Raw genomic sequence first — 12319 nt, forward strand, 5'->3', positions numbered from 1 at the left:
TTGTTCAGCGGGGGGGGTTTGTCGCCAATCGCGGGACCGCGATTTAGCGAGAATCGCAGGAACGGGAGATTTAACGCGAATCGCGGTAATTGCGGGGGGGGGGAGATCGCGAGACAATAGCACTGCTCGCGGAACCGCGGGATTTACCGCAAATCGCGGGACATTACCGCGAAATCCCGGAACGGTTGGGAGGTATGCTTCAGGCATGGGCCCCCTGGTGGAGCAGAGAACCGGGGGAGGGGGGGGGTGCCGCAAATTAAGAACCGGGGGGGGCCGACGCAAATTGAGAAGCGGGGGGGCGCCGCAAATTGAGAAGCTCGGGGAGAAGGTCAGGGGGCTTTGGGTGCTGACATACAAAAAAAAAGGGTGGTTGCCATCCGGGACCCTTATAGGTCGGGGGGGGGGGGTTTGGGTACTGACGGAGAAAAAAAAATAAGTAAAAAAAAAATAGGGGGTTGCCATCCGGGCCCCTTACAGGTTGGGGGGGGGGCTTTGGGTGCTGATGAACAACAAAACAAAAAAAATAAAAAAATAAATAGGGGGTTGCCATCCGGGCCTCTGGGGACCCCCGTGCCCCTTACATGTGTACTGCCTGTACCCCCCTGATGGCTGCCCTGTTGATATCTCTTTATAAGAGAGATGTTTTTCTCAATGCAATATTGTCCAAGTGTATTTGGTTTTCTAAAAAAAATAATAATAAGTTGTGGTGTTTATTATGAACATTCTGGATTTGCTCCGTCTTTGAATCTAGAGGTTTATACGCTATTTAGACTTTGGTTTGTGGTGTGCAAAGCAGAGACATAGTATGCAGAATAAATTACCACATTAAAATTGTGATTTTGTTTATGCAAAATAACCTAGAAACACCTGCTAAAATTTCCCACAACACACAACACCAAATGTATATTAGTGGGAGAACTAAAACGACATCCTGTCTCGCAGTTCATTTTTTATGCAAACTCAGAGCATTCACTGTACTGCTCTTATTTTTGTGAAAGCGTGACAACGAAAGACCGCGTTTTGCTTTGAGATGCTGCTGATATATATGAAGTGATTTACAATGAAAATATATTTCTATTGTCTAGTTAAACTTAAAGCCGAGGTCCTACCTGAATTTTTTTTTTTAAAAGCCAGCAGCTACAAATACTGCAGCTGCTGACTTTTAAAAAAATGGACACTTACCTGTCCAGCGTGCTCGCGATGCCGGCAGACGAGGCTGAGGTGAGGGAATCAGGAAGTGAAGTGTTGCGGTTTCACTGCCCAGTTCCGTACTGCTCATGCGCGAGTAGCGCGGCGCGCCATCACTGGTCCCCGCTTTCTCCTGGGTACAGTGTGTTTCCCAGAAGACAGTGGGGGGGTGACACGAAGGGGCGTGACTCCTACGGGAGTCAATACCCAGAAGTGGTGCAAATACCTGTTTTATACAGGTATCTGCACCCCCTCCCCCTGAAAGGTGTCAAATGTGACATCGGAGGGGGGGAGGGTTCCGAAAAGCGGATGTTCCATTTTTGGGTGGGACTCCGCTTTAATGGAAAAAACAATGAAAACAAAGCAAAATTAAATGAGTCATTTTTGGGGGGAATCAATAGAGTAACATACTAAAACTTGTTTGATACAGTTTTATTTTTATATATACATATGCTGTGTGTATATATATATATATATATATATATATATATATATATATATATATACCGTATTTATCGGCGTATAACGCACACTTTTTTTCCCTTAAAATCAGGGGAAAATCGTGGGTGCGCAGTATACGCCGATCGGCTGTCTCTGAACGCCGCCGCCGACATATACCAAGCGCAGTACACTCGGGTACACTCGGCTATGCTCGGCCGCGCTCAGCAACGCTCGCGGTCACGCCCTGTGCCGCCTCCTAGCCTTTATGCGAGAGGAGCAGAGCGTGGCTGAGCATAGCCGAGTGTACTGCACTCGGTATATGTCGGCGACGGCGCTCAGAGACAGCGCGGGAGAGCTCAGAGACAGTGCGGGAGAAGCGGGGAGGACACCACCGAGGCCGCAGACGGACGCCAAACCGGACAAGGCCGCCGATGGACGCCGGGCAAGACACCGACAAACTGTAAGTAATTATTTTTTTTCCCAGGAATTTCCCTTCTAGAGTGTGGGTGCGCGCTAGACGGTGTGCGCTATAGGAAGATAAATACGGTATAGATAGTGACTTGTGGATAGGTAGCAGGTAAAATGCTCCCTGGGGTGAGCAACCTTTATAAGCAGATACCAGTCCAGTAGACAAGCAGCAGTGTGTTCACTTGTGCTATTTACATGCTACTGTATATACAGGTGTTGTGATGAAGTGCTACAATTTTTTTTTTCCAAATTCCAAAAAAACGAAATCCTAGCCATGCCCCGGCGCTAACTACAAGATCACAGACATTGCAAGCAGGTTTTCCAAGCCTTTTGCTTGTCAGCCCCCACACACATTTTTCTGAGTTCACCAACCTTCACTCTAAGGCCTCGTACACACCAGCGGATCTGTCCGATGACGGATTTTGGTCTGATGGCTGTACACACCATCAGACCAAAATCCCTGCGGAAAACGGTGACGTGTCGCGACGTGGCCACGATGATGACGCGGCGACGTGTGCGACCCTGGAAGGTCAATGCTTCCACGCATGCGTCGAATCACTTCGACGCATGCGAGGGCTTTCGGCCGAGCGGACATGTCCGGTAAGTCGTACAGACGACTGAACATGTCCGACGGACAGGCTTCCAGCGGACATGTTTCTTAGCATGCTATGAAACATTTGTCCGCTGGAAACCTGTCCGATCCGCCGGAAATTTGTCCGGTCGGCCGTACACACGACCGGTTCATCTGATGAGAATGGTCCGACGGACCGTTTTCATCGGTTCACCGCTGAAGTGGCCTGATGGTCTGATGTGCGTACACACCATTAGTTCAAAATCCGATCGGGTCAGAACGCGGTGACGTAAAACACACGAGGTGCTGAAAAAAACAAAGTTCAATGCTTCCAAGCATGCGTCGACTTGATTCTGAGCATGTGCGGGTTTTGAACCGATGAACCATCGGTTTGGACCGATCGGTCAGTGGTCTATCGGTTCGATTTTAAAGCACCAAAGACCGATGGGCCGTACACACGGTCGGTTTGGACCGATGAAACTGAACTTCGGTCCATTCTCATCGGTTTTGACCGATCGTGTGTACGTGGCCTTAGACCCCATTCACACTTGGCGATTTGGAATCGTGAGCGTAATCGCTGCAATTCTGCCCGCTATTCTAAATCGCGTGGCAATCAATGCAAAACCCGCAACATGCATTTGGGTGACATTCCTTCTAAATGGTACCACAAACACTGTTAGAAAATCAGTAAACACATAAATACGAATTTATAAGTTACATTGTTACATAGTAGGTGAGGTTGAAAAAAAACACAAGTCCATCAAGTCCAATCTATGTGTGTGTGATTATATGTCAGTATTAAGCCCCTTTCACACGGGGCGGATCAGTAATGATCCACCTCCGTATGCTCTGTATGCTCAGCGGGGATTGCTCTGTTGATCCCCGCTGAGCCGTCGGATGACAGGGCGGTCCCCGCACACTGATGAACACGGACCGTCTGTCCGTAAATATTTTATTATATCTTTTCATGTGACAACACTGAAGAAATGACACTTTACTACAAGGTAAAGTAGTGAGTGTATAGCTTGTATAACAGTGTCAATTTGCTGTCCCCTCAAAATAACGCAACACACAGCCATTAATGTCTAAACCGCTGACAACAAAGGTGAGTACACCCCAAAGTGAAAATGTCCAAATTGGGCCCCAAAGTGTCAATATTTTGTGTGTCTACCATTATTTCCCAGCACTGCCTTCACCACTTACCGACCGCGCCATAGCCGAATGACGGCTACAGTGCGGCTCAAATAACTCTGGGAAGGCCTACATTGATCTCCCAGAATCACCCTGGGGCGAGCACACAGGGGAATCTGTGACCGTCATAATCATTGATCAAAGTAAATGGCTGCTGACAGCGGCCGTTTTACCACGTGATCGCTCTGTCAAATGCCGGAGCGATCACTTGTAAACAAACCGGTGTCATGTCCGGTTCCTCTTTTTGTTTCTCGCTTTCGGGTGGATCTGTAGTGCCCACAGCGCTGCTCTGCGCCCATTGCAGCCACATCCATCCATCTATCCATGCTCACAGCCATCCCTCAGTCATACTCATCCAGCCAGCCATCCATGCTCATCCCTCTGACATTTTTTTTTTTAATGACATTTAAGTCTAAATATGAAATCTGAGATCTTTTCGACCCCAGATCTCATATTTAAGAGGACCTGTCTTGTTTTTTTCTATTGCAAGGGATGTTTTTTTAAAACAGTGTCAAAATAAAAAAAATGAAAGTAAAATAAATAGGAAAAAAATATGTTTTTTAAATCGCCCCGTCCCGACGAGCTCGCACGCAGATGTGAACTCATACGTGAGCAGCGCCCGCATATGAAAACGGTGTTTATACCACACATGTGAGGTATCGCCGGGATCGTTAGAGCGAGAGCAATAATTCTAGCCCTAGACCTCCTCTGTAACACAAAACATGCAACCTATAGAATTTTTTAAACAACGCCTATGGAGATTTTAAGGGTAAAAGTTTGTCGCCATTCCACGAGAGGGTGCAATTTTGAAGCGTGACATGTTGGGTATCAATTTACTCGGAATAACATTATCTTCACAATATAAAAAAATATTGGGATAACTTTACTGTTGTCTTATTTTTGAATAAAAAAAAAGTGAATTTTTAAAAAAAAAGTGCACTTGTAAAACCGCTGCGCAAATACGGTGTGACAAAAAGTATTGCAATGACCACCATTTTATTCTCTAGGGTGTAAGCAAAAATATATATATATAATGTTTGGGGGTTCTAAGTCATTTTCTAGCAAAAAAAAAAAAACAGTTTTTAACTTGTAAACGCCAAATTTCAGAAAGAGCCTCGGTCCTTAAGTGTTTAAATAATACACAGACAGGTGCGGCTGGCGTTAGGGAACCGGTAGGATTATATACATTTTAAACAGTTATGAAAGCATGAAGAGAGGAGGGGGTGGTCACTGACACAGGGGCAGACAGGCAGGGAGGGGAGGTGGGAGAAGCCAAGATAAACCGTTGTCAATTTACAGGGGGGAGGGCAGAACCAGGCAGGATCAGCCAGGTATTACAGGGGGCCAAATGACACAGCACAAGCAATGTGCTGTATAAAATGCTTTAACCACTTGAGGACTGCCTAACGCCGATATATGTCGGGAGAATGGCACGGCTGGGCACAAGCACGTACAGGTACGTTGCCCTTTAAGTGCCCAGCCGTGGGACTGCGCCCACAGGACCCGCGGACCCGATCGCCGTTGGTGTCCCGCGATCGGGTCACAGGAGCTGAAGAACGGGGAGAGGTGAGTGTAAACAAACCTTCCCCGTTCTTCTCTGTGGCTTGTCACTGATGGTCTGTTCCCTGTTATAGGGAACGACGATCAGTGACGTCACATGTTCAGCCACGCCCCCCTACAGTAATAAACACAAATCAGGGCACACTTAACCCCTTTAGCGCCCCCTAGTGGTTAAAAAATATTAATAAAAATGCCATAAAAACTATGCCCTATTTTGTAAATGCCATAACTTTTTCGCAAACCAATCAACAAACGCTTATTGCGATTTTTTTTACCAAAAATATGTAGAAGGATACGTATCGGCCTAAACTGAGGAAAAAAAATTTTTTTATATATTTTTTGGGGGATATTTATTATAGCAAAAAGTAAAAAATATTGATTTTTTTTCAAAATTGTCGCTCTATTTTTGTTTATAGCGCAAAAGATAAAAAGCACAGAGGTGATCAAATACCAACAAAATAAATCTCTATTTGTGGGGAAAAAAAGGACGCCAATTTTGTTTGGGAGCCACGTCGCACGACCATGCAATTGTCAGTTAAAGCGACGCAGTGCCGAATCGCAAAAAGGGGCCAGGTCCTTTACCTGCATAATGGTCCGGGTCTTAAGTGGTTAAAGGAGCAGGATCCATATTTTTTTTGGGGGGATTATCCGGTATAATGATCTTATATCCGCTGTATCCTGTGAACAGCTGGATGAAACATACATGGTGATCAGATCCCCCCCCCCTCCTTAATCACCTCTTCTTAAGAGAGAATACCTTCAGTTCAGCTAATCTTTCCTCATAGCTGAGCTCCTCCATGCCTCTTATTAGTCTAGTTGGTTTTCTCTACCTTTTCTCCAGTTCTCCAATATTCTTTTTGGGAACTGGTTCCCAATACTGAATATACCAGATTCAATTTTACCCATGCTTAGTACAGGGGCAAAATGATGTCTCTCGCTGGAGTTCATAACGTTTGCTTTAGAAATTTCAGCTTAGTATTTCATTCTATTATTAAGTCAATGATCCACATTTGCCATATAGCTGCGCAATCAATCCCTCCTGGCAAGCTGCAGAGGGACAAAACAGGAAAGCTGGGGGAGGATCATGGGATATGTAGTACCCTTGGGTGCATTGCCCACTGAAAGTAATGGGGCCTGAACTACATCAGACAGGAAGTAGCCCGGAGAGTATACATCTCGTACATCTCTGTCCAGTGTGCTCCACCACTGCTGCATTACAGTGGCCTGAGCAGGATCGAGTTCTGAGTTCAGATGTGCTGACAGCCAGAGCCATCTGGGTGCAGAGCAGAGAGTGCACTAATCACTGTGTGTGACCAGATGATGAGTTGCAATATTGCTGGGACTGGTGAGCTGCTGCTGTGGGGATCTACTATCTGTTGCTAGAGAGAATGGGCAACTGAACATATAGCCATCTAGTAGCCTTATTGCTGCCTGTAGGTTTTACTGGGACTATTCTTATGTGCACCAGTGGTACAACTGGGCCACAACGCTAGCTGGCTGAAGAGTTAGGACCAAAGACTGTCCTGTTACAGCTACTATACAGAGACTTTCACTTATTGCTCATGCAATATTGCAGTTAATGATTTTATGTATAGTTTATTGCCTACTTTGCTGAATAATGAGTAAAGGGGTTGTAAAGGAAATATTTTTTTTCCTAAATAGTCTCCTTTGCCTTAGTGCAGTCCTCCTTCACTTACCTCATCCTTCGATTTTGCTTTTAAATGTCCTTATTTCTTCTGAGAAATGTCACTTCCTTTTCTTCTGTCTGTAACTCACCACCGTAATGCAAGGCTTTCTCCCTGGTGTGGAGAAAGCCTCTTGAGGAGGGAGGGGGCGAGCAGGCAAGTCAGGACACTCTCTACTTTGCAGATAGAGAAAGGAGCTGTGTGTTAGTGGGCATCCTGACACTCCTGCTCGTCCCCTCAAGAGGCGTTATCCACACCAGGAAGAAAGCCTTGCATTACGGTGGTGAGTTACAGACAGAAGAACAGGAAGTGAGCATTGCTCAGAAGAAATAAGGACATTTAAAAGCAAAATCGAAGGATGAGGTAAGTAAAGGAGGACTGGACTAAGGTAAAGGAAGCTATTTAGGGAATTTTTTTTTTCCTTTACAACCCCTTTAACTCCAGTCTAGTAGTACAGAACGCTAATAAAACTTACCTTGGCATAGTGATTTTACTGTCTAGTGGACTGTGTCTGAACCTACCTTCTGTGTGTTCATTAATGCTCAAATCAACACTTATTTGAACCCATCCCATTAAATGACCACGTAAAGGTCTTGTATATAATTCCTGGTGCTAATTCACAGCCAAGTTAAAGGTTTCTATACTCAAGTTCTTAGAAGTGCTTGCAGTAACTTTCATTCAAGCAGGTGTGTCAGAGGGGCTAAGGTTGTTTTTGGAGTCGAGGCGCAGAACAGAGAACTTTAATTACCAAGTGGCTCCTATTAGGGTAACACTACATGTGTGGTTTTCTGTCCAGGATATCTCTGTATCTCTGTTTTACAAGCAAGCCACCAAGCCAACAAGCCAGAAACAGCCAATATGGACTCCTCTGCTGCAATCCAGTGGTGTGAGTAGCAAAATGGCCACTGGAGTGTGGTGGTCAAAATCACAAATACATGGCTGGAAGAGTAAGTCCACCAAGCAGTGACAGCTTTAGTTCCTGATCAAAGAGTGTTTATACTAAACATGAGAATAGATCACAACACCTCTCACACCTCTCACATGTTCAAATACATAATTTCATGAATAATTGACTTGGTAATCCCCGTTTCCTCTGCAATCATTCTAAAAGTGAGCCATTGGTCAAAAACATCACAGAATGTGAATGCAGTGAGGTCTGTTCTCAACCATGACTGATGGTTCACTATCAGAATGATTGCAGATAAAATGGGAATTACCAAGTAATTGTTCATAAAATTATGACTCAGGATTTGAACATGAGAAAGGACACCATTTTGGTAGTGTGGATAATGTCCAAAGAGCCACTACGCAGTCTCTGAACGCCATCCCACTTGAAGACTTCCAGGGATGCTATGAAGAATGGAAAAATCACTAGAAGCATTGTGTACATTCTAAATGTGCATACTTTGAAGGAGACAATGGGGGTTATTTACGAAAGGCAAATCCACTTTGCACTACAAGTACAAACTACAAGTGCAAAGTGCATTTGAAAATGCACTGAAAGTGCACTTGGAAGTGCAGTTGCTGTAGATCCGAGGGGGACATGCAAGGAAAATAAAAAACAGCATTTTAGCTTGCACATGATTGGATAATAAAATCAGCAGAACTTCCCCTTATTTCAGATCTACCCCTCAGATTTACAGTGACTGCACTTCCAAGTGCACTTTCAGTGCAATTTCAAGTGCACTTTGCACTTGTAGTGCAAAGAGGATTTTCCTTTCGTAAATAACCCCCAATGATCAATTGAGAACATTTCCAATAAAGGAACATTTTTAATATTATTCTCATTACTCTCTGGACACACCTTGTATATACAGTATACAGTGCACACACACACACACACACACACACATATATATATATATATATATATATATATATATATATATATATATATATATATTATTTTACCAGATTTTTTGCAATTTTAAATAAAAGGAACAGAATTCTTATAAAATACAATTAACATCATACATAACATCTATGTTTAGTTTTTTGAAGATTAGGAGACAGTTGTAAACATGGTAATGCAAAGGTAATGTCCATTTACCTGTAATACCATTTGTACTTTGTTCCATAGATAAAGGAACACACAAAACACCTTTAACTCAGATCAAACTTGTGAAAAAATTAAAACAACTTTCAACAAAATAATATCCATCTTTCTATTAATTTGCTTAACAGAACAATTTAATTGAATATTTCAGTATCTTTATTAAGATAGTCATGTTTTAAATTCAAATGTATGCATGCATATGCAGAAACACATAGAGAATGCTTTATTTAAGTGCATGGAAGCAAATCACAGTTCTGAAGCTGAGGTATGAAAGCAAGGCAGTAAAGACAGGAACACTTTAAATTCGATCCACATTCAGAAGGTTATGTACTGTATGTTATCTAATCTGTGTAACCAAAAATTCCCCTTGAGCCTTCGTTCCTTAACTTTAATGAATAAGCACCAAGATACTATAAGTAAGCAAATATACAAGTATCACAGTATTAAGGGAAAAATGGGAGCTACTGTATATATCATATGACTTAGGTTAGGAGTAGTAGACGCACCCAACACTGGTAGTTGAACGTGACAAACAAATCAGATAGGTCCAGATGTTTGATATCTCACTCAACCACATAGTAAAGAGGCTAAATTGGCAGTCTATCTGTGACATCTGCAATCGTATATTTATATATCCAAAGTTGGACTACAGCTTCCATCACTGCTGTTCGAAATCAGCTGGTGTCCTTAAATATTGCAAAGACTAATATCTAATCTTCAAAATAATCACATGTATTTATACTCTATAATAAAACCTAAATTTAGATCTTGAAATTGATTAATCACATGATAAATTGTCATAGAAACTCCTAAAAACAAAGTGCTAATCCAGTCTCCATCAAAATGAAAGCAATGATCCTAAAACTATATTAGCATACACATAGGAAAACATATAGAATATGAAATGTATCTATCTGGTAGTAGCAATAAGCAGGAGATACATGAGTCAAAAAACAAACAAAATTTCACTTAAAAAAACGATTGTTTAATTAGTGTGCCTACAATGACAACTGATTTTTGTGCGGCCATCGAAAATGACCAAGCTAACATGGAAATTTCTTTAAGAACAAATTAATTTTTAAAAAAAAATTGAAAAAGAAATGCGCATTAGCCAAATGAAAGGTAAAGACAAATGAAGGAAAAAAATTGGTTTTGCAGGGCAATTTCCAAAACAATGATGGCACAATCATATGAAAAATCGAATGACACATTTGATTTTCGTTCAACAGATTGTTCATTTTTCGATTCATGTATGGCTTGCTTGAGTTTCAGCACAGTTAGTACTGGACTTCAAACCAAAGAGTTGTTTGATAGCGTTAGACAATTTTCTGTTTCCTGTGATTAATATAATAGAATTTGTGGTTGGAAAAGTTGAAATCATTATAAAACAAAGAGAAAACATCAAGGTGCCTATTTCCGTAGTTTCGTTGAATATGGCATTAAGCGCTCCATAAAAAGCTAAGTAAAGTATAAGAAGAAAGGTAACAGTCCTAGCAGCAGACAAGTGAGAACTGACTTTTGCATTGCTGAACCCTTCTCTGGTTTGTTTGAGTCGTTTCATGTGCCTGCATAAAGAGATGACGATTGTCCCGGCTGTAATGAACACAATAGTGAACGCAATGGAGGAAAACAGCATGAATACCTGAAACAGGCAATGGCAACTGCTCTTAATATTGTAAGACATGGGATGTGTGATGTTCCCAGAAAAGGTGGCATTTGTTAAGGCCATATATAAGTAAAGATCCCAATAGGCGGGCAGCCCAATTGTCCAAGACATAACAATTGATAGTGCCAACAGACAAGGTACTATCACTTTAAGCCTTGCCTGGAGTTTGTAGAAAAATGTCCCACCGATATTAACAATCTTCACACAATAGTAAAAGCACAGACAGGTGGAACACCAGAGACTGGAGAATGCCAATGAAGACATAACCGTTGCCAGGACATTGACTGCCCTATTCTGGAAATAAAATGTCACAAACATGAAGAAGCAGACCTCATTAATTAGAATTGTTTCTTGGAGGGCTATGTTGGATATGACAATGCAGTTGATGATCACATCACAAGGGCTGATCTCCCGGGTCTTCCGCCAGTTTACAAAGTGGACAATCAGAATAAACATATTTCCTGTTAAACCCGACAAAAATAAAAAACTGTGAATAACCACTGCCAAAATAGGGTTTAATTCCGACATTCTGAATCAAGAAAAAACAAGGCCTCAGTCTTCACAAGCTTGATGAGTTATGATTATGGTTCCTGATAGTTATCGTTTGGACAGCCTATCTTGATTTATGTTATAAATTAATTCTTAAATTTGATATACTATTGCATTGGTTGTAAGATGATCACTGGCTTCATTGCTAAAGAAAATAGCAGCTTTATTTTAAACGTATTCATTATCCAGCTGTCCTTTACAAATGAAGAGCTTAGCGCTGTCATTATTCATCTGTGATCAGCGATGGGCAAGGTTTGCTTTCCCTGCCGCTGCATCCTGTTTTCACTTTCATAATTCAAAATTTTTTAGGACTTGTCATTTATAAAATTTGTTTTACCATCCATGGACAAACAAATCGACATGGAGACATGGAGACAAGGAGATACAGTATTTGCAAGTCAATACAGCATTTGTCAGTCTGCTTCCTCTGCTTCTGTTTGACATATACAAACAATGTGGCTTGTCTATCTTTGACTTTTTTCTAATATTAAATGCACAGATCATCCATCTTTCTGACAAGTTTGATAGTGGATGTCAATTTGTTTTCTTCCCACCCAGCAAATAATCTAATTTCAGTGGATTTCCAAAGCTACTTGTATATATCAGTGAGCTTTCTATACAAGATAAAGCAACATTTTAAAAGGAACTATAATATTCTTCTTATAGTAATTGATTGTCAAAAAATATCATTATTTGCTCAGCCTTCAGTAAAGGCATTCTCATATCAAAAAGCTTAGGTAGCACTCCCAGGGGTATATTTCCTGCAACCAGATCTAATGATGAAATTGGTTCCAGTAGCCATGAAGGCTTGAAACCTTCCCATATGGATTGGCAGTATCAGCTCATAACCGGCCTAGAGCAAAAAACAGATCTCATTGTTGCGCAGCACCTTGCAGGGGGGCAGCACGGAAAGAGTCCCCGCCGGCTTGCACTACACTGTTAGT

General features: G+C 42.0%; 1 protein-coding gene across 1 annotated transcript; it reads right to left on the bottom strand.

Moving 5' to 3' along the window:
• Positions 1-10270: 10270 nt before the first annotated feature.
• Positions 10271-11558, bottom strand: LOC120910681 (taste receptor type 2 member 9-like). The gene has a single exon (XM_040322434.1). It carries the CDS (start codon positions 11352-11354, stop codon positions 10407-10409), a length of 948 nt encoding a protein of 315 aa, XP_040178368.1. The 5' UTR covers positions 11355-11558; the 3' UTR covers positions 10271-10406.
• Positions 11559-12319: the final 761 nt, after the last annotated feature.

This window comes from Rana temporaria, chromosome 8 (genome assembly GCF_905171775.1).
Source record: "Rana temporaria chromosome 8, aRanTem1.1, whole genome shotgun sequence".
NCBI lineage: Eukaryota > Metazoa > Chordata > Amphibia > Anura > Ranidae > Rana > Rana temporaria.